Consider the following 24,781-nt stretch of genomic DNA (forward strand, 5'->3'; position numbering starts at 1 on the left):
AAAGAAGGACTAGAGGAGACATGATAGCAGTGTTCCAGTATTTGTGGAGCTCCTACAAATGAGGGGGGGTCAAACTATTTTCCAAAGCACCAAAAAGACAAAAAACAATGGATAGAAACTACCCAAGAAGGGAAGCAACCTAGAACTATGGAGAAATTTCCTAATGGCAAGAGCAATCAAGCAATGGAACAACTTGCCTTCAGAGGTTGTGGGTGCTCCATCACTGGAGGCTTTAAAAAAGAAACTGGACAATAATTTGTCTGAAATGGTATAGGGTCTCCTGCTCAAGCAGAGGGTTGGACTAGAAGACCTCCAAGGTCCCTTCCAACTCTATTACTCTATGTTCTATATTGTAATTAATAAACAAGTCCAGTCATCTGCAAGGCTGTACCATTTCACCCCAGATTCTCAGAATATACTTAGGGATTTACTTTTTATTACTGACCATTTACAAAATTTCTGATTCTCCTAAGCAAGATTTTGTACAGTTTGACTCATTTTAGGCATCAAGTGAAAGTCCCTTAATATGCTTCTTTATAGTAGAGTGTTAGGCTGTAAATAATACAATGTGAGTAATTCCCATTGATTCACACAGGCCTCAGTACTGAACTGACTTGGATTTTTATCATCTGTAAATGGCTTCCACAATCATTATTTTAATATCACTGTTCTACTTTGTTTGAATTTCTAAATGGTAGCTTTGTTTAAGAATGCTGCAGAAATAGCAACAATATATTTGTAGTGTCTTAAAAATAGGGGCGTGTAAAACATTCTGAGTTTGAGCTGCTTCACTGTACAAAACAGGCTGTTCCAACTTCACTGGAAGAGTTCCAATCTTAAAATAACTTTTAAAATAATGGTTAGTCAGAACACATCTAGTGAGACAGCAACAATTTGATCCAAGCTTAGAACAGAGCTGAAACATAATGTACACCTGTCCTTAAAAACAAACTTTATTACAGCATTATAGCCCATTCAAATGGGGGAGTATGTACAAATATTATGTGAACAAAGTGATTGTTAATTTGAGTTTAGGACATAGCACAGGACAACCAGCAATTTTTTTGTGGCCTTTAGAACTGAAGGACTACTGTGAAAGAAGATGGCTGAGGTGATTTAGTCATAGAGAAAATGAATAAGGGCGAATATATGTGTCCCAGGATAATGTTCAACCCAACTGACCCAGATTGGATCCTGCAAAATGAACGAGGACTGAACTGTAAAACAAAGATATGAAAAAAAAGGTCTGAAGAGGTTTGAGAAAATCATGTTTGATGGAATTCAAAGACGATTTGTAAAAAGAGGAAAAGAAGCTTTGGAGTCCCATTAACTGCACATGAAATGAAAGTTCTAGATTTATATAAGCCTTAAAAATGGAAATTATATTCTGAAATCTAAATTGTATCTCCTGGCAGAATAAACTCTGAAGATGGCATACTTATCTGAGTAATATGTTATCTGAATAAGCCACTATTGAGTTCTTACGATGTGCTAAGCCAGAATATGCAAAATACGATGACTGGATTTATACAATGTGATAAAAGCAAAAGACAACAAAGGATATTATGGTTTGTTATGGGTTGTGAAATAGGCCTATCATAACTAGGTTGCAAAAATCTAAATGACCACTCAGTGGCTTCAGATACAGTTGTTGTTAGTCATTAAGTCATGTCCAACCCATCGTGACCCCATGAACAACGTTCCTCCAGGCCCTTCTGTCCTCTACCATCTATTTCTTTGATGTCATAGTTTGGTTATCTAAACCTTTGCAGTCCATACATAGTACAATTACTAGAAATGGAGGCATTTTGATTTTAAATTCTGGGAGCTGCAGTCTAATGCATCTTGAGAGAACCAGTTGAGGAAGGCTGATGCAAATGATATGGATACTAAAATGTTAGATAGAATTCAACTGTATCTGATTTGGGCTGGGGAAGAATCATGTCTCTAGGACTTAGATGAATGAGGGCAATAGCTGTATCAAGTGCTGATTATTTTCCATCTGTCACCCAGCAACTAATTTTAACACCAAATTAAAAAGCAGTCCACTTGTAGTTAAATCAGTCAACATGGAAACAACTTAAATTGCTCCAGACCCTTTTAAATATATTGAATAGGTTATAGGCCTCTTGCATTGCCTGTTCTTAATTTAACTCCATGATTCTCTTTCTCTTTTAATACAATACAAAAGCTCCCCTCTATTAACATCACAACCCCGCTTCTACCATTTTGTGCAAAGCTGAAATTATCCTTCAAGGGCATACAGTTTGCTAACTTTAGTTGATGTGGTCTTCGGAGCTGGCGAAGGAAAGGGAAATATCCTCATGCATTCAGTCTTGCCTTCATCTAAATTTCAGTACCCCTTTTCAAATTCTGGACTTGTTAGATGTGTAATGGGAGTGAAATGACCTACTTTAAACAAAGCATCTGGAAAGAGACATTTTTAAAGACATAGCTACTCTCCATTCATTAAAAGCCTGCAAGAAGACATGTCATTTCTTTCAAAGATCATTTCCTTGCAGCCATATTTTCAACAGAGAGCTTTAATTGAAAGACTTCTTACACATTGTACCTTATGCTACTATGCCTATTTACTCAGAAGTAAGCCCAATTAAATCAGCAGCACTGACACAGACTGTTCTATAGCCTAAATACAATTAGGCATGTAGCTATAGCTGCCATTTTCTTTAAAAAAAAAATCTTTTATGGATTTTCTTTGGTTGAAGCTGGATTCCAGGTCATGTTCAGAATCAACCAAAATAAAAATATTCCCATTTTAAAAATTAACAAAAATTAAAACAAAGGAATCAGGTCACATACTTTAAAGACAGAAATAATAGGGACAAATTCATTTAAAACAGTTGCTTACAATTGTGGCCCCTACAGAAGTAGACATAATAAAATGGATTAAGGAAGTGCAACATTTGCTATCTCATCTTTTAAAATCCATGTGACAGCTAAGACTTCACTTTCCTTGTCTACCAGTCCTCCTGTGAATGTATCTGAATTATGTAATCTCACTTGAGGAATACATCAGCTGATACAACTATAAGGGTAGAGTCCAATGATGTCCAGAAAACAAAGCCCCTGAACACCTGTTCCCTCTGCTAGCTCACACCATCAGTATCACCTCATTTATCCCTTGGTGTGCAAACATTATCTGATGCTGAGCTCTGATAATCGAAATTAGATGTTCTTTTTTCATTTAGCAATTCATAGCACCTCAAATAATCCGTTCCAAATATAGTCTTTGGAATCACATCTTCTAAACTCTATATAGAAGTCATAACAGAAAAAAATATTTGCAGGTTAGGGTTGAACTTGGGAATCCTTGGGGTTCTCTGAGCTTGATTGTTTGCTTGCAGACATTTCCTTACCCAGCTAGGTAACTTCATCAATGGGAGTGGATGTGGAGTTTGTTCCCTGTTTATGTACAGTAGCTTTCCTTGCCAGTGTAGGTGGGGATGTGGTTTTCTCCTTGATAATTTTCCTTGATTAGAATATTGTTTGATTGTTTATCTGGTGTTAATCCCTGCTTACAGTATCTGGTGTTGACTGCTAAAGAGAATGTGTTTGTTTTCTGCTTAGCTTTTTTCACGGATTCTTTTGACTGCTGTGTGTATGTGGTTTATCTCTATATTTCTATTGTTGGCTGATTTGTTTGTATGGCAAGCTTCCAGGAATTTCCTAACAGTACTGGATTTAGCTTGATCTAAGATGTCAGTTCCCAATTGAAAGCATGGTTGAGTTTGTTCAGTGTTGTGAGATTAAAGAGTTTTTCGTCATGTCTTCTGAATTTTAGTTGATGTCCATGGATGCCTTCTGCTAGTCTCCTGCTTATCTGTTCTACTTAGAGGCTATTACAGTCTTTACCTGTATGTTATAAATCACTCTCTTTTTTTCTTCTTGGACTACTGGATCTTCTGGTTTACTTAAGATGTTTTAGAGGACTTTAAGTTGGTTTGTGTGCTGTGGTGATGCCATGTGTTTGTAACAGTCTGCTGGTTGTTTCTGAGATGTTTTTGTTTTATGTTAACTTTTTCATAGCTTGCGTTGATTGCACTGTAGTGGGCTGAGTGATCAGGCATTTTTGAAAGTTGCATGACTATCAATTTTGTTTGAAGATGTTGTATAGGTGGTCTGTTACCTTTTTGTGGAGTTCCCTGTAAACAGGGATTAACATCAAATAAACAATCAAGTAGAAACAATACCCTGATCAACGAACTGCCAAAGAGAAAATCATATCCCAGCAACACTGGCAGGGCAAGCTACTGCATATAAACAGGGGTCAAAGCACACTCACTTGCATTGATGTTGTTACCTAGTCAGGTAATGAAACATCTGCAAGCACATAATCAGGCTCAAAGAATACCAGGGACTCCACAGAAGTGGAAATTTTGGGAAATTGAAATTCTCACATCTTCAGGACAGGGATCTCTAGATCAATCAGCCTCCCCAGTTCTAGAATCTACCAGGAATCTGCTGAACTACTGAGTCCTTTTTTTTCTAAATTAAAGGTTGAGGTGGTGTAATTCAGTAAGTGTGGTTTTTCTTGGGAAAAGAATGTGGCTCAGTAGTAGAGCAAATATTTTGCATGCATGGCTGAATATCCTGTTATATTTGCCAAGTTATTAGAAAGGCTGAATCTCATACCAGACAATAGAAATGCCTTTGCGGAAAACCCTGGAATTAGCCAATGGAAACAATTCTGGGCCACATGATAAGCAACTGATTTCTTCCAAATGCCATATGGCTTCTTATATCTTATTTAGAAAAAATGATCTTGCACTTTTTCTTTTTTCTTTTCCTTGCTACATATGAACACTTTCCTGGCTTGGAAATAAGAAATTACTTTGCTCCTGTGTATCAGAATAAGAATTAAGATAAATGAAGATGGTCAGTGAGCAATATGGCATTTTTTTCTTCTGTATAAGATGGTCTTGCTATGTGAACTGCAGAATAGACTGTGTTCCTCCTTCTTTATAAAACAGAATAGACATGATGGGATGTGGATGAGACTGTTTAGAAGTATTAGAACTGTAATCTGCCTGAGCCAATATGTTTATAGCCTTAAAATACTGCAGGAAAGTGAGACAAGGAAGCACGGTTCCTATCAGCATTCTTCCACCCCTTTCTGGGGGAAAAAACCCTCCACATTTACAATATAATAATTTACAATATAATAATTTATCAATCTTTTCGGCTAGGACTTAGAAATCTGTTTCAAATGATTGGCTTGCACTGAGGATTTTTGGTTCATGGCATAAAGCTTATTAACAGAATGTATAGTTCTGCAAAGAGTTAAGTCCTCAGGGTAAGTTTATCTATACTGTCTTGCTAACCACAATACTTTTAATGAAGTCACCAGGATTGTTTGTATTGTTTGGATGTGTCCTGTTGGAGTCAGCAAACATATGGTTTGGGTCAGAAAGCCCTTGTACAAATTTCCTAAACTGGGCTTTCTGGCCCAAACCAAACCACAATTATTTGCTGTTTGTAGGAAACACAACTCAATGTATTTCAGTTGGCAAAATATCTTGAGTCAGCCCTAGAGATAGCCTTGAACACTATCTCTCAGTCTTACATCCAAGGCTGGGGATGATGATAAAAATTAGCAGCCTCCAGATGCAGCCTTCTGAACTCTGCAGAGAAAGTGTGTTTGGGTAGTGCAGCCTTCCTCCATGTGTATGGGATGACAAATCTACAACTCCTAGCTCTAACAGCCATTGGCATCAGTTGGTCAAATTTACTACTTTAGTCCTCTGTCAAAACTTGCCTTCTCCCATATCTCAGCTCTAACAATTAGTTGAAGGATAAGTGAAGCTATTACTTTCCTTTACTTGTTCCACGTTAAAAGTGTAAGGAGAGCATCACTCACTGGTCTTGTCATTGAAGCAGGGTTGGACTCACTATCAAGGACTGTGCAGTTTATGCCAGCATACTCTTCCACCAGATCAAGGACTGGAGGAAGAACACTTCCTTCCAGAAAAAAGTCTATAGTGTTGCATTGATTTTAAGATTGAGAATGTATCTGCTCTTAAATTCATATTACACAATTCAGGTCTAAGTATTAAGACTGTTTTTCTAGTGGTTTTTTTTTTCCTATCGTGCATTTTCTAAATGAATGGATAGATGAATGAATGACAAAAAATAACTCTTTTTTTCTTTCAATTTTCATTTAATAATATTAAATATTAGGGCTTAAAGTGACTTTATTTGTGTTAATTGGGATCTCCCATGTCTGATAACATTCCAGATATTACAAAACCCAAAACTTACCATCTTCAGTCTCAGGTTCCTTTATTACTAGTTTCCCATTTTCCGATTCTTGATCTTCCTCCTGAAACAGAAACATTAAACATAAAACTATTGCTTAGCTATTAGCAACAAAACCTCCCTGCAAACCAATCCAAATCATGTAGAACATCAACTGAAATTACGGATAGAATTTTATCTGGAACTTAGGAAAGGATGCTGTAATAAATAATTATTGCTTAAAGAAACTCTGAATTTGTCTACATTTTCCCCCAGATGTTCTTGTGGACAAGGGAACTGGGCAGCTGCAATATCTATTAGAATTTATGTCTTTTTTGAACCTATCATCATTTTTTCAAAACAAGAGGATTCTAAGGGTAAACATTTAGCTCTGTATCTGCACACACTTATTTTCACACCTTTGTTGGCTGACATATACATTATTTTTTCCTCAAATTGTTCTGCTTCCCATCTGCTGTTATTATATAATACACACATCCACCTTTACTCTTAGATTCTTAATTTCACCTTTTCTACTATGGGTTGTTTTGAGCAGCCTTTCCCACTTAAATGTATATATATTCCCACTTCAAACACACACATATATTGTACTCACATGCTTCAGGAACTTAGGGTGACTTGCATTTTTTCCTCAAGAATAACAATCTTTTTTTTTTTTTTTTTTTGATCACAGTAGCACTGTATCACGGAAGCATTGTGAACACTCAGGTGCTTATGGGCATAAACTCAAGAAGCATTTCCCTATCAGGGGTGGGGAATTATGGCCTCTTTATGACCTCTGGACTTCAACTCCCAGAACTCTTGAGCCAGCCATGTCTCAAAAGAGACATAAATTCTAATAGTCTAGCCATGCTGGCTCAGGAATTCTGGGAGTTGAAGTCCACAAGTTTCAAAGGGGCCATAGTTCCCCACCCCTGGTCTATACTGACAAAGTATTCACATACTACTAATGGGAAAGGCAGTGCATTAGAATCAGGCTGGAGTCCAGAACTCATGATATGGACCACTTTGTTAAAGAAAGCTGGTCACAATCTTATCAGCTCTTGCACAAAAAGAACCCAGGCAGCCCGTGTGTTATTTTTGGAATTCCATGGAAGAATGGTAAGCAGGCGATAATAATCTGATTAAGCCTTCTCCAACCTGTCCCCCTCCAGTTGTTTGGGTCCAAGCCTCTCAGAGCTGGAGCCAGCTAGCAAGCTGGTCATTCAATAATACTTAATGCCCACTAAAATTATTATATTGGTTAGATTTGCTTGACTCTAAACTATCATCACTAGAAGCTTATTTATGCAACCTGAAAAAAAAAATACTTTAAAATTCTATGGGCATGATGAATCACTTCAAAAAGAATGAAAGCTTTTCACCAGCCTGAAAACTGAGGCTTTCTACAATTTTGTACTTAGGCTGCAATTCACAATTACAATGATTTTTTAAAATTCCCTTTCTTGTTTTTGGTTATTCTGGTTATTTCACATTACACAGGGGCAAGATAGTTATGAAGGGAAGGGCCATAATTAGGGTTGGGTGAAGTGAAGAGTCCATGCTGAAGATGGATAAGGTTTAATAACTGCAGGGAAAGATTCTTCTCTGACATTCTGGAATGGAGCAACAGCCCCCTCATGTATCAATCAACTTCCATCATCCTGTGAAGAACTGGGACTTTATTATGAAGCATCTCTTCCATCCCCTAGATCAGTGATGGTGAACCTATGGCACACGCATCAAAGATGATATGTCACAATGTTTTAGGTGACACACCTGATTCACTAGCACCAGTAACTATTTTTGAAAGCATGCCCTTTTTTGAATGATTTTTGGAGGCTCTGGAGGTCTTGTAAGAATGGGGTATATTCTCGAATGGCATCCAGACCCTCTGGAACTCATACAAGAGGGCTCCACAAAGAGCACTGGAGCACCCAAAAATCATGCAAGAACAGACTTTGCTTTCATAGGATGTTTGGAGGCTGCAGAGGCCACAAAAGAGCATTCTACGTAGCTGCTTCAAGAACGAAGTCCTTGTGCAACCCAGAGGAACCTTGGGTAGGTCTCAGTGGCCTTTCAACAAAAATAGGACACTGCCTGAAGGTAAGTAGCACATAGCAGATCCTGGGGATCACCCACGATTGGACTGTACTTTTAAAAATAAATACGTAAAGAATTGTTTCTCTTTTGTTTGGTGGGGTGTGTGAGACATACCAGGAGAGTCAAGTTAGGCATTTTCTGAATTGTTGGCACATCAAGCAAAAAGGTTTTCCATCACTGTCTTAGGTATTTCCAAGCCTGAAGAAGTGTCTTCTTTCCTGTTTAAAATCTATGGCTAATTAGAGCAAGCAAATAAATGCACAAAGGTCCCTCAATGATTGGGTAAAAAAAAAGTAAAAGAAAAAGGGAAACATCTGAGCCCCCCGCCCCCAGGTGATGTTGAACTGAGAAAGAAAAAGCAGAAATTATCTGTTTCCCTTATTTAATAATAGATTTTTCTAGATATGCTCCAAAACTATAGTGAGATTGGGCCCTGATGCAACACCAATTCTCAGAATAAGAAGTATATTTTTGAGCTGGGTAGAGCTTCATGTCCTTCTTAAGCTGAAGAGACCGTCTCTTCATCCATAGTGATCCCTAAAAAATGAGAGCTATATAATGAGAGCTATATGAGAACTATATAGGCAAGAGCGGAAAACTAGACATCATAGAATTCTTTAGGAAATGCTTCAACCATTTTAATTCAAGGTGTATTTGCACATAGTCTGTCTCCAAGTTTACAATTAGAGAGAAGTTGACTCTAGTAGCAACTCAGCGTGCCAATCTATTCATTTTTTTCATACTCAACACAAACACATAAGTAGGAGTATATATGCGCACATATGCATTCACTTTTTCATTGGTACATAGGTGCCAGATTGCAAAATAACAAGGCATCAAGTTGTACTTATTTTTCCTGTGACCTTGGAAAAGAGCGGAACAGCCAATCAGATTCCAGATGATGGGTGGGCCTGCTTCTCTCTCAGCACTCGAATTCCCCTGGTTGGGTTCAGTGGGGCCTGACAGCTTCCACCATTTCCTAGATTTGTACAGGAGTGTGTGCACAGAGAGGGCCACCAGAGGAGACTGTCACTTCCAGTTAAGAGGACAAAATCAAGATGGAAAAGAAGCCAAGAGCAGAAGGGAAGAGCCCTGGGCTGTTATCAAGATGCGATAAAACAGACATACTCTTTGCACCAAATGTCTTGGGAATTTAGAAAGCAGTTTTATAAAAATCAGGGATCTCTACTGTTATCTCCAGCTCAGCAATCAGGGTGAAGGGTGTCACCAGGGAAGAATGTATACTATTCACTAGCCTTCTTCATTGCATTTTGCATTCAATGCTCCTTAACTCATCAAACCCAGCATCACTACTACCGTCCTATACACTCATATCTATTTTAATTATGGTTTTGGCCTCCCACATACATTCAGTGGTTTACAAAAAATAAAAACTTGGTATACAAAGAGTAAAAAGAAGTACCTAGGTAATGAAAAAAAAGGTCTCAAAATCCCAGATGTTGATGTCTATTAGTGGTATAATAAATATCACTTGCCTTATTATGCATTTGTAAAGCTAATGGTCTTTTATATAATTTTGATAAGTTATGAAGCTTTTAAAAAAGAAAATGGTTGGGCTAGCTGAAGTAGCCAACCTTGACTGGCAGGGCCATGAACTGAACTTTATGGTTAATGGGTCTGTTATGGTCGGCAGTATAGCGGTTGGAATCCTAGTGCTGCGTAACGGGGTGAGCTCCCGTTACTTGTCCCAGCTTCTGCCAACCTAATAGTTCGAAAGCACGTAAAAAATGCAAGTAGAAAAATAGGGACCACCTTTGGTGGGAAGGTAACAGCGTTCCGTGAGCCTCTGCCATTTAGTCATGCCGGCCACATGAACACAGAGACGTCTTTGGACAGTGCTGGCTCTTCGGCTTTGAAACGGAGATGAGCACCGCCCCCTAGAGTCAGGAATGACTAGGACATATGTGCACGGGGAACCTTTACCTTTACCTTTAATGGGTATAATAAGAATTTGGGTTCACTAACTAAATCTGAACCCCTCTAAGCCTTTTTGAGCATGTTGGTTCCAGTTGGTTCCCAAATGGATGCCAACACAGCAGTAGCCACATTGTTAAGCTTCTCTTTGTGGATTGTGTGTGAAGCTTAGCAACATTCATATTGGAAGCCTGAGTCATCTGCTTATAATTTTCCTCCTGTGCCTGTTTTGCAAGGAGTCATAGATATTGCTGCAGAACTGCCAGCTGAGTCTACTGGAGTAGTTATCTACTTCTATAAAGGATTATCTGCTTTCTAAAAGTGTTTTAATCCACCTATTGCCTCTTCATTCGTAGTTCAGTTGATTTAACCTAAGATACCTGCTAAATCAAACCAGATTTTCTTAAAAAACCTTTAATTATGTTTTAGATTCCATTGCAATAAACCACATATGTTGGAGGGCATAAAATAAATTCAGTGAAGCTCAAAATATAAAAATTCAAAGTCTTGTTAGGAAATACAGAATGGGGGGGGCATATAAAACCTAATTGATTTTGGAATTCATGGCTACAAATGATGATGGTAGCCTCTAAGTTGGAAGAGTTTAAAGGCAGATTGGATGCACATAGAGAAGACCAACTTAATTAAAGGTGATTTCTCTTGAGCAGGGGTGTCAAACTCATGTTGTCATGGCATCGTCATGTGACGTATCATGACTTTTCTCCCCTTTGCTAAACTGGGCGTGGCCAGCATGTGACGCATCCATCCCGTGGCCATGAGTATGATATCCCTGCTCTTGAGATTCAATGTTACTTGGACTGGAGGTTAACTGGCCTTCAAATCCTGACTTCACAGAATTTCAGAAGGACAGGGCTACATCTGGATCTCCTACTTGCAAGGACATCAAATAGGCCAACATGAGAGATAGTAGATTACAATGGGTCTTGGACTGATCTAGCAGGGCTTTTCTCATGTTCTTATAGCATAGTTGACCATGACATTCATAGGAATGTGATGTGGAAGAAGATGGTGGGAAAAACATCCAACTATTGCTTTACTTGTCAGGGATTGTTTTGGAACTGGATTGGAATCTGTTTAAACTTTAATTTCTAAATGAAGAAACTCACAAAGTCCCCTTCCTTATTTCCTACGAGCTTCATCCTGTTGCTGACAGGTCCATGGCTTCATTTTGCAGCAAGTGTTAAAGCTGCCATAAATTCGTTGCAGAAGGAAAAGACATGAGAGAACCGAAATCTTGCTGTTACATTGCTGTTTTTATGTACATAAAAAAATGAAGTTGCAATGCCAAATACAGATATAGATTGGAGGAAGAATCTTGCAAGCTCTTTATCACAGAGAAGGGGTGTGAAAGGAATTTAAACCCAGAGTTTGGTAGGAGAGTTTTTTTTTAAAAAAAACTACAGGATGGAAAATAACTCTTGGCTATCATTTCTAAAGTGTGTCACATGTTGCCATTTAAGGCTCTGCTTTTTTATCCGCGCCTGATGTAAGACACTGCAAGAGGAAAAGAATTCAGCCTGAAATAAAGGCCCTGCCTGCTCCACAAAGTCAGTGACATCATTTGCTGCTCCCTTTCAACCAAATCCTGCTTCTTGATCTCTTCATCATTGTAATGAAGGAAACAGCTGCTAAAGCAAACAACTTCTCGGACTATTGGAATAATCAGTGCTAATCTGGGGGGTGGCTTGAGGCTGGGTGTGCCTTTGAAAAGGGATAAAGTCATCTGCCTGCCAAGAAGTCCAGACTGTTGTGTACACAGACTGCAATGTGAAATGGTGAATTCAAGTGAGAGCCATTTGTAAGTTGGTACGTTACACGCCTCATGCCTGAGCAGACACACTGAAGAAGGAACCCCATGGAAATGGGAAGAGAGATTTGGGTATAAGCTCATTGTTACAAATTAATCATTCACTGGCACAAGAAATAATAGCAATCAATTGGATATTGAGGACTTGTTTTTTAAAAAACAAATAAGGGCATAAAAACGCTCATTCATTTTAAAACTTCGTTTTATAAAATATTAGTTTAGAACATTAAGGAAAACAATAGTCAGGTTTTTAATATAAAAACAGTATTGTATGAAATTTTTCAGATAATACAGCATGTTCATGTTTTATGGAATCCAAGTATGTCAATTTCATTGTGAACTTAAAAAAAAACATTGCAGTGGCTGTTTTAAGGAAATCTGTTGTGTTAACTAACATTGATAAAGAATTCCAGAATAAACTTCAACAAGTTACTGGCCTTCATATCAGCCTAAGTGGAATAATTATCATGACACCCCTGAAAAAAAACCCTTTAATTACGAAGTCAGTCAAAAACATTATAGGAAACCAGCAATGGTGACAACAACATCCAGCCAAGAAAAATAGAGACATTCAATAAAATAACTAAAGTGCTCAATAAAATGGTATCTTAAAAAGGCAAAATGACTTTAAAACTATATTCTACAATCCTGTAACAGTGAGACTTTGTACTCCCTAAAAATAGTTGCCTGTTCACACTAGTTGGGGCCATTATTAAGAGCTCTGACCTTGTATTTATAGTCTTAGTTGTGCATGCACAAAGGTTTTTACAACAGCAAAAATTGAGATGATGGCTGAGACCTAATGAATGAAGCCGGTAATGCATGCTGTGACCCACAAAACAAATGGGCAGGACAACTGCAAAACTATGGACTACTTCTTGAGTTTGTCTGTTCCACCAACCTTTTATAGTAAGCTACTGCTGGAATGTAGAGCAATGTGGTTAGGGTATTAGAATCGTGAAAGCACGTGAAAAGTTCTATTTTAATGGGAGGGATTTCACACATTTCTTTGTCATGTTTTCTACTTTCCCAGGACTGAGATATCTTTTTCCAATGGCTCCACATTTTCCTGTCATTCAGCATCATCATCCCTGTAAATGTCACTGCTGCTGTCTGAGCTTTCCTAGTAAGGATAGAATCCCAGAGAATTCCCAGATTGTGCACAAAGTCCTGCTGGATGTATGCAGATCCAGTTAGTTCTAAATTTCCATCCAGACTAGTTGAGCTCCCTGACATTTATTCCCTAAACTACTTCTAAGCACTAGCCCAAGATCTTGCATCAGAAAGAGGCAAGCAAACAAATATATTTTAACAATGTTTTCATCTCTAAATCTTTTTTTCCCTTTGTCTATCTGACAAGCTCCAGCCTGGTACTGCTTTCCCTGTATCTGTACCTGGAGCTCGAACTATTTCACCCATCCTAAAATGTTATTCTGGAATCCAAGGCAGATGGGGACCTTGGAGAAATTATGAAGAAATGGTTACAAAATCTAAATTGAGGAGAGGGAGGGAAGGAAAGACATTGTTAGGCTTTCAGGATTATGTAACTACAACCTATACCTCATTAATAAAGTATACCAGTAATTATAGTCAAACTTGTAGAATCTGTTTCCTGGCATTTCTTGAAGGGCTGACAGGTAAGGAAAGACACTCTCTGTCCACAGGCAATAACGTTTTGACATACATATCTTTTTCCAACCTGTTCCCAGCTGACTGTATTCTATCTATGGAAATAGGTTGGAATATCATCAATTTATCACCACCATTTCAGTAATTCAGTAGCTAGAAAGCTGGAATTTATTTGAGCCCACGGCTCTGTTTTTTTGCAAAACTTTTGGTGGCTCAGAAAGCCCCCACTCCTTCCTTTCTCTACACAGTCCATTTAATAAAAGCTTATTTCATTGTCATGCTATTTCAAGGAGTGGGGCCCTTTTCAATGTTGTTGCTCAAATAACAGATTTTGCAAACAAATAACTGAAATACTACTTCTCCCAGGAACTATTATCTACAATTACATCAAGGTGCCAGCATTCCCAGCTGGGTAATTAGAACCAATTCTGGATAAATTCTTTGTTATCAAGTAAATCTACTATTTCTTCCCCTTCTATATTAGTCTCAACTCTCTATGCAGTAATAAGGAAAGGAGCTGACATGGTCTTCTGGGCCTCACCCAGCCTATCCTCTTGAGATGCTTTGCAAGCTTGTTTGAGTCTGCTGTTTTTAACTCATTTCTAATCTAGTTCATTAACAGTAGACCTTCAACTGCATTTGCCTAATGATAAACATCGTTTCACCTGGGCATTGATAGCATAAATAGATTCCACATCAGCTTAGAAACCAGAAATTGCTGGATTCATTGGTAACCACTCAGGATTGTGAGTCCAAAAGAACCTATCTTCATCTCCTAGATTGGGACTGACTGTGTAGCCTTGAAGATTTCCCACCAATATTCTTTGCCTTTATTACTTGCAACTGAGAAAGGCTTTCTGCAGATATCAACTGATAAATTTAATTCTTCTTGAAGAATCTGTTTCTTTTATACTATACTGTTTATGAGTACCAGCAGTTCAATATCATGCATTCCTCTCTTTAACATTTTAATTATATTTAATCATCAAATATTTTTTCTTTGTCATTATGGTCTTTGTGGAATCACAAGCAGTATTTCCATTTTATACCCAGAAAAATACAGCTTGCTCACATATAAAGTATCATAGCATGGGCTGCAATTTCACTTTGTAACGTCAAATATTTAGATTAGGATTCTTGTTTTCTTTTGGAAAGGATATTCATATCATAGCCTTGTCAGAATTTAGTGTTTTGGTTGCTTTAAAAAGCCCCACTGCCACCACCACTTGCAAAGCTCAGTTGAGTGAGACCTTGTCAGCTCCAAAGGCATAAAAACTGGTTTCTGAACAATGCTGCCATTTTGAAGATGAGATGAAGAAGGTTCTGCATGAACCACTACTTTTGACAAATCTCTCTTAAATGATTAAATTTGGATATGATAAGGGAATCACTAGGAGCCTTGGGTGAGCAAACTCCCTCAACAGACGTTTTAGCATTAGGATAAACATCCCTAAATTAGGTCTGAGTTTGGTTTGAAGACATACAATGTGCCCCTTTGATGATGTTAAAAAGGGCTGGATTTAGTTGATACGTGGATAAAAGACCAAATGAGACCTTCCCCTATTTCTTCTTGAGCTTCATCATGGAAGATAGGCAGAAACAAACTACAGAAGGTGCCCTTTACAACAAAGGGTGCGTGTGTAACAGCTGGCTTATACTCCCAAGTGTACTTCCACAGTCCATGAAATCCTTTCAATAACAACTTTGCTTCCTAATATAAAAGCTGGCCCACATTTTCCCAGTGTATTAAAATATGTAATATTTTAGAACAGTGTTTCTCAACCTTGGCAACTTGATGTGTGGTTGGGGGACATGCTGGCTGGGGAATTCTGGGAATTGAAGTCCACACATCTCCAGCTTGCCAAGGCTGAGAAGCTCTGCTTTAGAAGAACTGCATTTCTTGCTTTCAGGTGCTAGGATTTTGAGAGACAAGTTAATTTGGCAACGCGGATCATGGGATGCTAATCTGGAATGAAGGTTACTTATGAAACACGGTAGTCAGATACTTGGTTCCATTTATTATTACTTTTATTAGATACAAGCCCTCTCACCTTCAGCAGCAAGATGGAAATTGTAGTCAACTATATTAAAAGCTGCTTAGTTGAAAAAGACTGCCTTAAATCTCTAATACAGCCTTGTTAATTTTGGGAAATGTCTGCAGGAACATGTGGCTTGTTTCCCAGAGATGTCATGTTAGGAGGAAATCAAGCATTATTTCCTATGTACACAGGGACCAGGTTTGCTGAATTCCCAGCCCCTAAAAGAGAATGGACAATAGCTTATTAAGGCCCCTCTAATTGGACTCACTGCTGGCATCTGGCATCCATCCTAGCTGCTCTAACAAAGGAAGGCATTACAACAGCCTGGATGTGTGGCCTGATCTCATCATTTTATATTTGGGAGGGTGAGCTACTGAGTCTAGCCCCATTTGCCATTTGAGATTTTAAAATCTTTTTTTCAGAAGTATTCAAGAGCCTACAAAAATCATCCAGTTCACGAGTGCCGAGAGGAACTCTTAATTCCATAATTTGTAAGAATTGGAGTGGTACTGGGAAGGAGACCATAATTCAGGTTATCCACTATCAAAGTTGCTGAAACACAGTTCTCTTTTGCCATACCATTTATATTGAAACTAAACAATTCTGTATGTTGAAAGATGATTTTTCTCTCTTTTGTAAGTATTCTTCTGTACATTTTCATTGAAGTCACACAGGCTCTGTATTTTCTTAAATGAAATATGCATAGAATTAAGTGTTGTACCTTATGATTCTTGACAAATGTATCTTTTCTTTTATGTACACTGAGAGCGAATGCACCAAGACAAATTCCTTGTATGTCCAATCACACTTGGCCAATAAAGAATTCTATTCTATATCCAACAATACCACAGTTCTTAATTGGACTTCTCTCAGCTAAATTATTTGATTTCCCTCTTATTTATTCCTCTAATCCATGTCTAGTTTAATGCTCAGTAATAATTCCCAACACTCCTCCCTATTGGAATGCAAGTGAAAAAAAGGGCGGTGTGGAGTTTTTTCCCCTTTTATGCAAATTTCAGGGTGGCTGGCTATTGTGATTTGAAATATAGAATTCTTTATAGATAGAATTCTTTATTGGCCAAGTGTGATTGGACACACAAGGAATTTGTCTTGATGAATATGCTCTTGGTGTACATAAAAGAAAAGATACATTTGTCAAGAATCATAAGGTACAACAGTTAATATATATAATATTTCTGATTCTTAAAACTCCTGCCTAGCCCAAGGAGAAACTCCTTCAGAGCAGCTGGAATAACATCTTCCCTTTGCTCATTAATCAGAACCTTGTCTCCTTGAAAAGCAAGGCGTGTGTTTGCAGGCAGCTGACTCTGCAGGGGGAAATGTCAGTTTATTGGAAAATGGGACTGCTGTTGTCTAGCACAATTCATTTTCCACATGGCTGTGCCTGTCAGAGGTGGTCTCTCTGCCTCTGAGGGACTAAGGCTGCCTGCTGCCCTGCATTTGGACATCTTTGCTTGGCTAATGACAGCCAGGCACAATCTTCCAGATCACTTTTTAAAATGAACCCTTGGAGAGGCAGAGGGCTAACTAATGAATCCCTCCCTCACACATGCGTACAGCATGCACTATGCATAATTTCCTCCTGGGGCAAAATGACACCTGCCTATAAAGTTTGAGATAGTGAACTGCCCGTGTACAAGCTGTCACTGGCTATTACAGCCCCATGTATGAATTAATCTAAAGTCGCATTGATCTTGGCCATTTAAAAACCTCCTTTGATTTCAGTTGGTTCAGATCAAAGTTCACAGTCACTCTAAGGCACAATGCAGCTTGTTAGGATTAGGCTTAGTGTATTTTGTGAATCCAACCACAGTGCTACACTTGAATTTTGCCACTTGTGGTTTATTCAGTAAAACATAATTAAAGCAAAACCATGACTTAGTAAGCTGTAGGTACTTAGCCAATCCCAGAATGAGCCACAATGTTTAGACACAGAGTTGCTCTGCTGTCTACAAAAGAACTACTGAAATGTGAAAGGTGGAAAATGGTAAAAAAAAAAAAATGTCGCAATGCCAATCAGAACAACATGAGAAGACCAATTGTTTCATTAGTAAGAAAGAAAGAATGGATCCAACAAGAGAAGTATCTCAGAAATAATCAATGAAATTTTATTTTCATTCACACATTCTATGAACTATATAAAATGTTCCTCTCTGACTACTGTACCCCCAAATATTTAGTCCATAACTCCCATCACCTCAGATCCTGACAAAGTCAGATGATGGAAATTGAAATATCCAACCTTTGGAGAGATCCTAGGTTAATGGAAGTATCATTATCTAGAAAGTGTATCAATGAAAATCTTCCTTTCTGGTTTCCTATCTTCCTTTCTTTGTTCTCATGTGTCATTCCATTTTTGGGAAAGCTTTGAGGCAAGGAGGGACAAAAACAAGGTGAGGAACAAGTCTCTCCTTGGATATACTAGGCCAGCTGAAGAACATTTCAAGACTGAGCAATATAGCATTTCCTTCCCACAGTCATTTTTATTTCAGTGCAGGTGATGAGACATCTGACTGTGTCACAGGGCAGCAGACAAGCCATGTCATATACAGAGCTCTCTCCCTCAGCCCTTCTGATGCCCTCTTATTCTTCTGTCTGTTGCACTGCCCTCATCCTAAGCAGCAGGGAGCTGTCCCACCTTGTCTAATTGCAGAGCCAGAACCTTCCTCTTTCTGCTTTGATGGATATATAGCTGCATAAAATCAACCAACAATAGTTCCAATGATTGAGGGAAGTTGCCACACTTCTTAAACTTGCCATACTGTATATATACAGAACATGTCTAGGTACAAATACCATCAACTTATATCACTTCTTGGAGGCCTTGGGCTCAAAGAAGCAAGTCCATTCAGCTCATATTTGTACCCTTTCTACCTGCCTCCATATTCACATCCTACCTTAAACTACATTTGATATCTCGTTGAGATAAGTAAAATTTCATCCTTGCTTTTTTTTTTAATGATCCTGATACAAGATGGTGTTTTTGTGTTGCTGCTAATAGCATCTCCCTTTTCCCATGAGAAAAGAACAATAGTGAGCAGGAGTGTGCAGGTTAGAAGCTATGGAGCCTCATCCAAATCTAACCATTCCAGTAATCTTGCTCTAGGGTCCCTGAAAATCAGCAGGGAAATGCCTACCAATTTTCTGCACTCTGCTACAAGCTGACAAACTGGGCAGCTGAGATATGCTTCCCAGGGGCCACTGTCTGCCCAAATAGGGTTTATACAACCAGAATCATTAGTTTGAGATGGGCAGCTATTCAAATCAAATCATAAAACCTGAGTTTGGGTCTTGGAGCATATCTTGGGAAATATCCTTTACTCTAATGCTCCAGCTGTTTCCTCTCTCTGAAAAAAGACAATCTGTCCAATTCCTTCATAAAGGAAGTAATGAAAGAGAAGGCTTTGTGTACAAGTATATTTTAGGATTTACATAATTTATGTTGATTTATAAACATATAACAATCTGTGGCCTCATTTATTATGCTCAATTTTTACAGCAATATCTAAGGTCACCAGATGGCAAGCAGAGTTTTCACATTCAAGAAAGAGCTGAATGGCTAAGTAGCTGAGCTGGGCCTTGTAGGATATTGCATATTCTGTCCTTGCTCTGGAGCTAATTCCTGTTTTGTTTTTAAGAAAAATGGCAACCTTGGGTTAATAACTACCAAATGTGAAAAACAGCACAAATGTATCCTGTCTGAAATTATTTTCAGATTACAGAACGAACATTGTCTTACCTGAATGTTCCTTTTCGGAGTACTGCGACTGCAGTCCATAGCTGGGTTTCTTCATCATCAGTTCCTTTTGACTGGGTGAAATTTAGATACATCTCTCCTCACCCTGTGGCCACGCCCACTGCTCCCATAATGCACCAGTCTTTGAACGAAGGCGCGACCACTAATATAGTCCAAGAAAAAACCAACAGTTCTACAACAATAACAAGTCCAGACAACAGAGTCCAATAATAGGAAAAAACAAGGGAGGGGATGGACTGCAGTCGCAGTACTCCGAAAAGGAACATTCAGGTAAGACAATGTTCGTTTTCCAGAGTACTGCTCCTGCAGTCCATAGCTGGGATATACCCAAGCTCAGAAAAAACAAGGGTGGGAAACTAAAGGCCCCCGGAGTCCTGCCTCGCTAGCACACTCTGCAGGACACGACGGCCAAAGGAAGCCTCAGCCGAGGCAAATGAATCCACCCTATAATGTCTGATAAAAGGAGTCACCGAGGACCAGGTGGCAGCCCGGCAGATGTCAGAAACAGATGCCTGAGTGGCCCAAGCAGCTGACGTTGCCGTACTACGAGTAGAGTGAGGCAAAATCCCGGCTGGGACCTGCCTGGCCTGACGTTCATAAGCGGTGGAGATGCACGCCTTAATCCACCTGCCCACAGTCGATGGAGATATCTTCTGGCCCAAGGATCTTGGATGGAAGGAAATCAAAAGGGCCTCCGTTTTCCTGAATGACTCAGTCCTGCGAATATAACGCCGGAGGACCCTGCGCACGTCAAGGGTGTGCCAATCCTTCTCACGTTGGTGCTTGGGCGACGGACAGAAGTCAGGAAGGATTAATTCCTGAGCGCGATGAAAATAAGAGTTCACTTTCGGCAAAAAAACCGGGTCCAGGCGAAGAACAACCGTATTAGCGTGGAAAATACACAAGTCGTTCCGGATTGACAGAGCTGAAAGTTCGGATATCCGTCTGGCGGATGTGATCGCCAAGAGGAAGGCGACCTTATAAGACAAGTACTTAAGAGACACAGAGCCCAGCAGTTCGAAAGGGGGACTCATAAGCGCTTGAAGAACAAGGGAGAGGTCCCAGGTCGGGTATCGCCGAACCGGAGGTGGACGCAAGTTCATAGCCCCATGCAAGAATTCTCTGAGTTGGGGATGGTGAGACAGAGACGAGTAAGGCGGACAGCGAACCACAGTGGACAAAGCAGCAGTCTGACGACGAAGGGTAGACGGTGACAAGCCCTTTTCCAGGCCAGACTGTAAGAAGCAGAGGATGTCCACGACCTGAGCCGACGTAGGGTCCACCAAGTTGTCAGCACACCAGGCGCAGAAAGCCCGCCACGAGGACTCGTATATGCGCGATGTCGAAGGTCTGCGAGACGCCTGTATAGTGGTTATGACAGAATCGGGGAGACGGTCCTTGCGCAGGATGACCCGCTCAAACGCCAAACGGCCAATTGGAGCCATCCTGGATCTGGGTGGAACACCGCTCCTTGGCGTAGAGAGAGACGGCTCGGTGGGATCTCCCACGGTGGAAGTATGGACAGAGCCACCAGGTCGGCATACCACGGCCGACGAGGCCAACTGGGAGCTACCAGGAGAAGTTCCGCACGTTCTTCCAACAACTTTCGAATGACTTGGGGAATCAACGGAAGTGGGGGAAAGGCGTACAGGAGGCCGGGAGGCCAGCGGCACCGTAGGGCGTTGTGGTCCTCTGCCATCTGAGTTGGATATCGTGACACAAATCTGGGAAGCTGGGCGTTCGTCGGACTGGCGAAGAGGTCTACAACAGGCAGGCCGAAGATGGAGACAGCCTCCTGGAAAATCTCGGGATCCAGTTGCCATTCTGACTGGTCTATCAGTTGTCTGCTCAACCAATCCGCTCTGACATTGTCCACACCCGAGATGTGATCGGCCTTCAGGGACAGAACTTGACCCTCGGCCCAAGAGAACAGCTTCTCTGCTTCCAGCATCAGGTCCCTCGACCTCGTGCCCCCTTCTTTGTTTATATGGGCCTTGGCGGAGATATTGTCTGTGAGGACGAGAACGTGCTGGCCCCGCAGTAAGGGCTGAAAGTGACAGAGAGCCAGGCGAATCGCTCTCAACTCCAAGATGTTGATACTCAACATTTGTTCCGATGATGACCAGCGGCCCTGCACCATCTGATCGTTGAGGTGGGCTCCCCAGCCCAGGAGACTGGCATCCGAGGTCAATGTCAGACGATCCGGGAGCAGGAAACTGTGTGCCGAGAAGAAGGTTGGGACTTGTCCACCAGTTGAGGGACATGGAAATTTGAGGGGGGAGCGAAACTTTGAGAAGAGAATCGCTGCGACCCGTGCGTTGAAATGGCAGGAGGAACCACTGCAACGGCCTCGTGTGTCTGCGCGCCCATGGCACTATCGAGAAGCACGAGACCATTTTCCCCAACAACTGGGATAGATGTAGAAGAGGAACAGTCCGCTTGGATTGAATGAGCCGAATCAGGTTGCGAATGCTTTCCACCCTGTCTGGGGACAGGGAGACTTGGCCCCGCGTGGAGTCGATCACCGCCCCCAAGTGTTGGAGAACGGTGGTCGGGTGTAGATGACTCTTTGGGAAATTGATCGAAAACCCGTGGGCCTGAAAGGAGCCGATGACATGGGCCAGGTCCCGAGATGCTTGGCTTCTGGAGGAGGACAGGACCAGAACGTCGTCCAGATAGCACAAAACCCTCACGGGTAACATCCGGAGAGCAGCCGCCACTACCGCCACCAGTTTTGTGAAGGTCCTTGGAGCAGATGACAAGCCGAAGGGCATTGCACAGTACTGATAATGGTCCTCCCCGAGTTGGAAGCGCAGGTACTGGCGATGGGCCGGGAGAACCGGCACGTGCAGATACGCCTCCTTGAGATCAACAGACTGGAGGAGGTCGTCCCGTCGCACTCCAGCGAGGATGGATCCCAGGGAGTGCATCTTGAACCTGCGGTAGCGGACCGACAGATTCAGCTGCTTCAGATTTAAAATGGCCCTCCAACCCCCCGAATGCTTGGGGACCAAAAAGAGAGTCGAATAGAATCCCTTGCCATGCTGATCCAGTGGGACCGGTTCGATTGCACGGATAAGGAGCAGGTGGAGGACCTCCTTCCGCAAGAGAGCCGCCTTGTCGGGGGACAGGTGGGTTGAACAGCGGACGTAACGAACCGGAGGGCGGCCCAGAAATTCGATGGCCAAGCCTTGAGATACTGTCCGAAGAATCCAGGCATCCCTGGTTGAGCGTTCCCATTGGTGGCTGAAAAGTTGAAGCCGTCCGCCAATGGGATCCTGCAGACTGTAGTCATTTGCCTCGACGGGGCTGGCGGAAACCGGCTCCACGGAAGGGGCGTCTAGAGCTGCTGCCTCTGGACCTGTCCCGAAAACGTTGTCTGTCCGATGATCGGTCGGACCCAGGAAAAAAACTGCGCTGTGAGTAGGGGCCCCCCGACCCCGACGAGGCCCGAAAGGGCTGACGTTGAGAATAGGGTGCGTAGCGCCGTTCCGGTCTGCGGTACGAAGACACGGGCATCACCTTTCTTTTATCTTTGTCTTCGACCAAGACAGGATCCAGGGCAGGACCAAAGAGGTTCGGGGCCTTGAAAGGGGCCGCCGCCAACTTCCACTTTGCTTTGGCGTCCGCTCTCCAATTTCTGAGCCAAAACAGTCTGCGAGATGTCACTGAGGAGGCCAAGGCCCTTGAAGCGAACTTGACCGAGTTTAACGAGGCATCCGCTGAATATTCTGTGGCGGCCACAATTTTATTGATATCTTGGTGAAGACGTGTGTCTTCCGGCGGTAGCTTCTCTTGAAGTTGCCTCAGCCAAAGCAACGTGGCTCTATTAAAGAACGACGTAGCAGTCGCTGTCCTAATTGTCCAAGCAAGGGATTGATGCTCCTTACGAAAGGAGAGTTCAGTCTTTCTGTCCTCTGATTTAAGAACGTCCAAGGCGTCTGAAGACAAGAGCGAAGATGAGGAAAGGTTTGCAATCGGAGGGTCAACCGCAGGTAAGGATAATAGAGTCTAATTCCGGAGCCCCACAATACAGCTTTTTGTCCAGGCTGGTAGGACCCATCAGAGAGCCCGGTTGAGACCAGGGGGACTGAAGCACATCAGCAAAAAGTTGAGGGCATGGGATAAAGTCTTTGCCCGGCTTGGACGAGGAAAACAGGACCTCATGAGGAGCTGAGGAAGTAGACGGTTCCGCAGACGGGACTCCCATATTGGTGACCTGCTTAGCTTTATGCAGCAGTGATTTAAACAACGAGGGCCGGAACAAGCCTGAAAAGGCAGGAGTGTCCGGTGGAAGGCCTTCATCCTCCGAGAATTCCAATTCCTCCGGAAACTCACCCTCTTGCTCAGAGTCATCAGAAGAGATGCGAACCAACCGGGAAGGAGACTTGGAACGAGCTTGAGCAGTTGAGTCAGAAGTACAAGGCTGAGCTGGGGGAGGCTGCTGAAGAACAGATTGGTGGAGTCCAGCTGCCAAGATAGAGGAAAGAGCAGTGGACAACGCCGCCTGTAAATCCACCTGGGGAGTCAACAGCTGACCGTCTGGACCCCGAAGACCGGCAGCGGTCGGGGTAAAAGTTGGCTCCGCCCGACGGGAAGATGGAGCATGAGGAGCTGCAAGGCCCACGGTTGACACGTCAGGTAAGGACCTGGAGGCCCTCTTAGCGCAAAAAAGACCGGCCTGAGCCTGAGCGGTGGAGGGGTCACGATCCTCGCCGCGAACAGGAACGGCCTCAGGTGCCAAAGATGAGCTATGTTGTGGGGATAGCTGTTGGCTGGGAGCAAAGACAGAGGCTAAGGCGGCCTGTCTGGCCCTATCATACTGTCTCTCGAGCGCCTTGTGTCGGCGCTGGGCGTCCTTCTCTGCCGCTGATGAAGACCTGCGCTGGTGAGAATCAGTATGAGCGACCGTAGCCCTTCCACACAATTTTGATTTGTGTTTGGACGGGGCCCTTGGTGGGCTGGGCTCCCGCTCTGAGTCAGAGGACAAGTATGAATCTGCCATCTCAGGAATGTGAGCCAATATTTCTATATATATACAAATGTTTTTTTTTTTAAGTCTTTATGATTTTGTTGATTTTTTTGATGTTTTTCATTTTTTGAAATTTTTTTTTTTTAAATATATATTGTAAAAAGTATAACTATGAACTGCTATAGCTTATATACAGAAACACCAGTAGCCCTGTATGACGAGCAACAAAAGATGCAGTAGAA

At 41.6% G+C, this 24,781-nt stretch overlaps 1 protein-coding gene across 4 annotated transcripts in view; it reads right to left on the minus strand.

Moving 5' to 3' along the window:
- The window catches only part of MXRA7 (matrix remodeling associated 7), a 64,087-nt gene that overhangs the window by 25,204 nt on the left and 14,102 nt on the right, over positions 1 to 24,781 (minus strand). For all 4 annotated transcript variants that reach the window (XM_034408561.3, XM_087887204.1, XM_087887205.1 and 1 more), the window contains exon 2: positions 6,280 to 6,340. In XM_034408561.3, the coding sequence (XP_034264452.2) occupies positions 6,280 to 6,340 (61 nt within the window). The remainder of the gene's footprint in view (positions 1 to 6,279; positions 6,341 to 24,781) is intronic.

Source organism: Pantherophis guttatus, chromosome 2, assembly GCF_059756535.1.
Source record: "Pantherophis guttatus breed Tessera chromosome 2, ASM5975653v1, whole genome shotgun sequence".
In the NCBI taxonomy this organism is placed as follows: Eukaryota; Metazoa; Chordata; class Lepidosauria; order Squamata; family Colubridae; genus Pantherophis; species Pantherophis guttatus.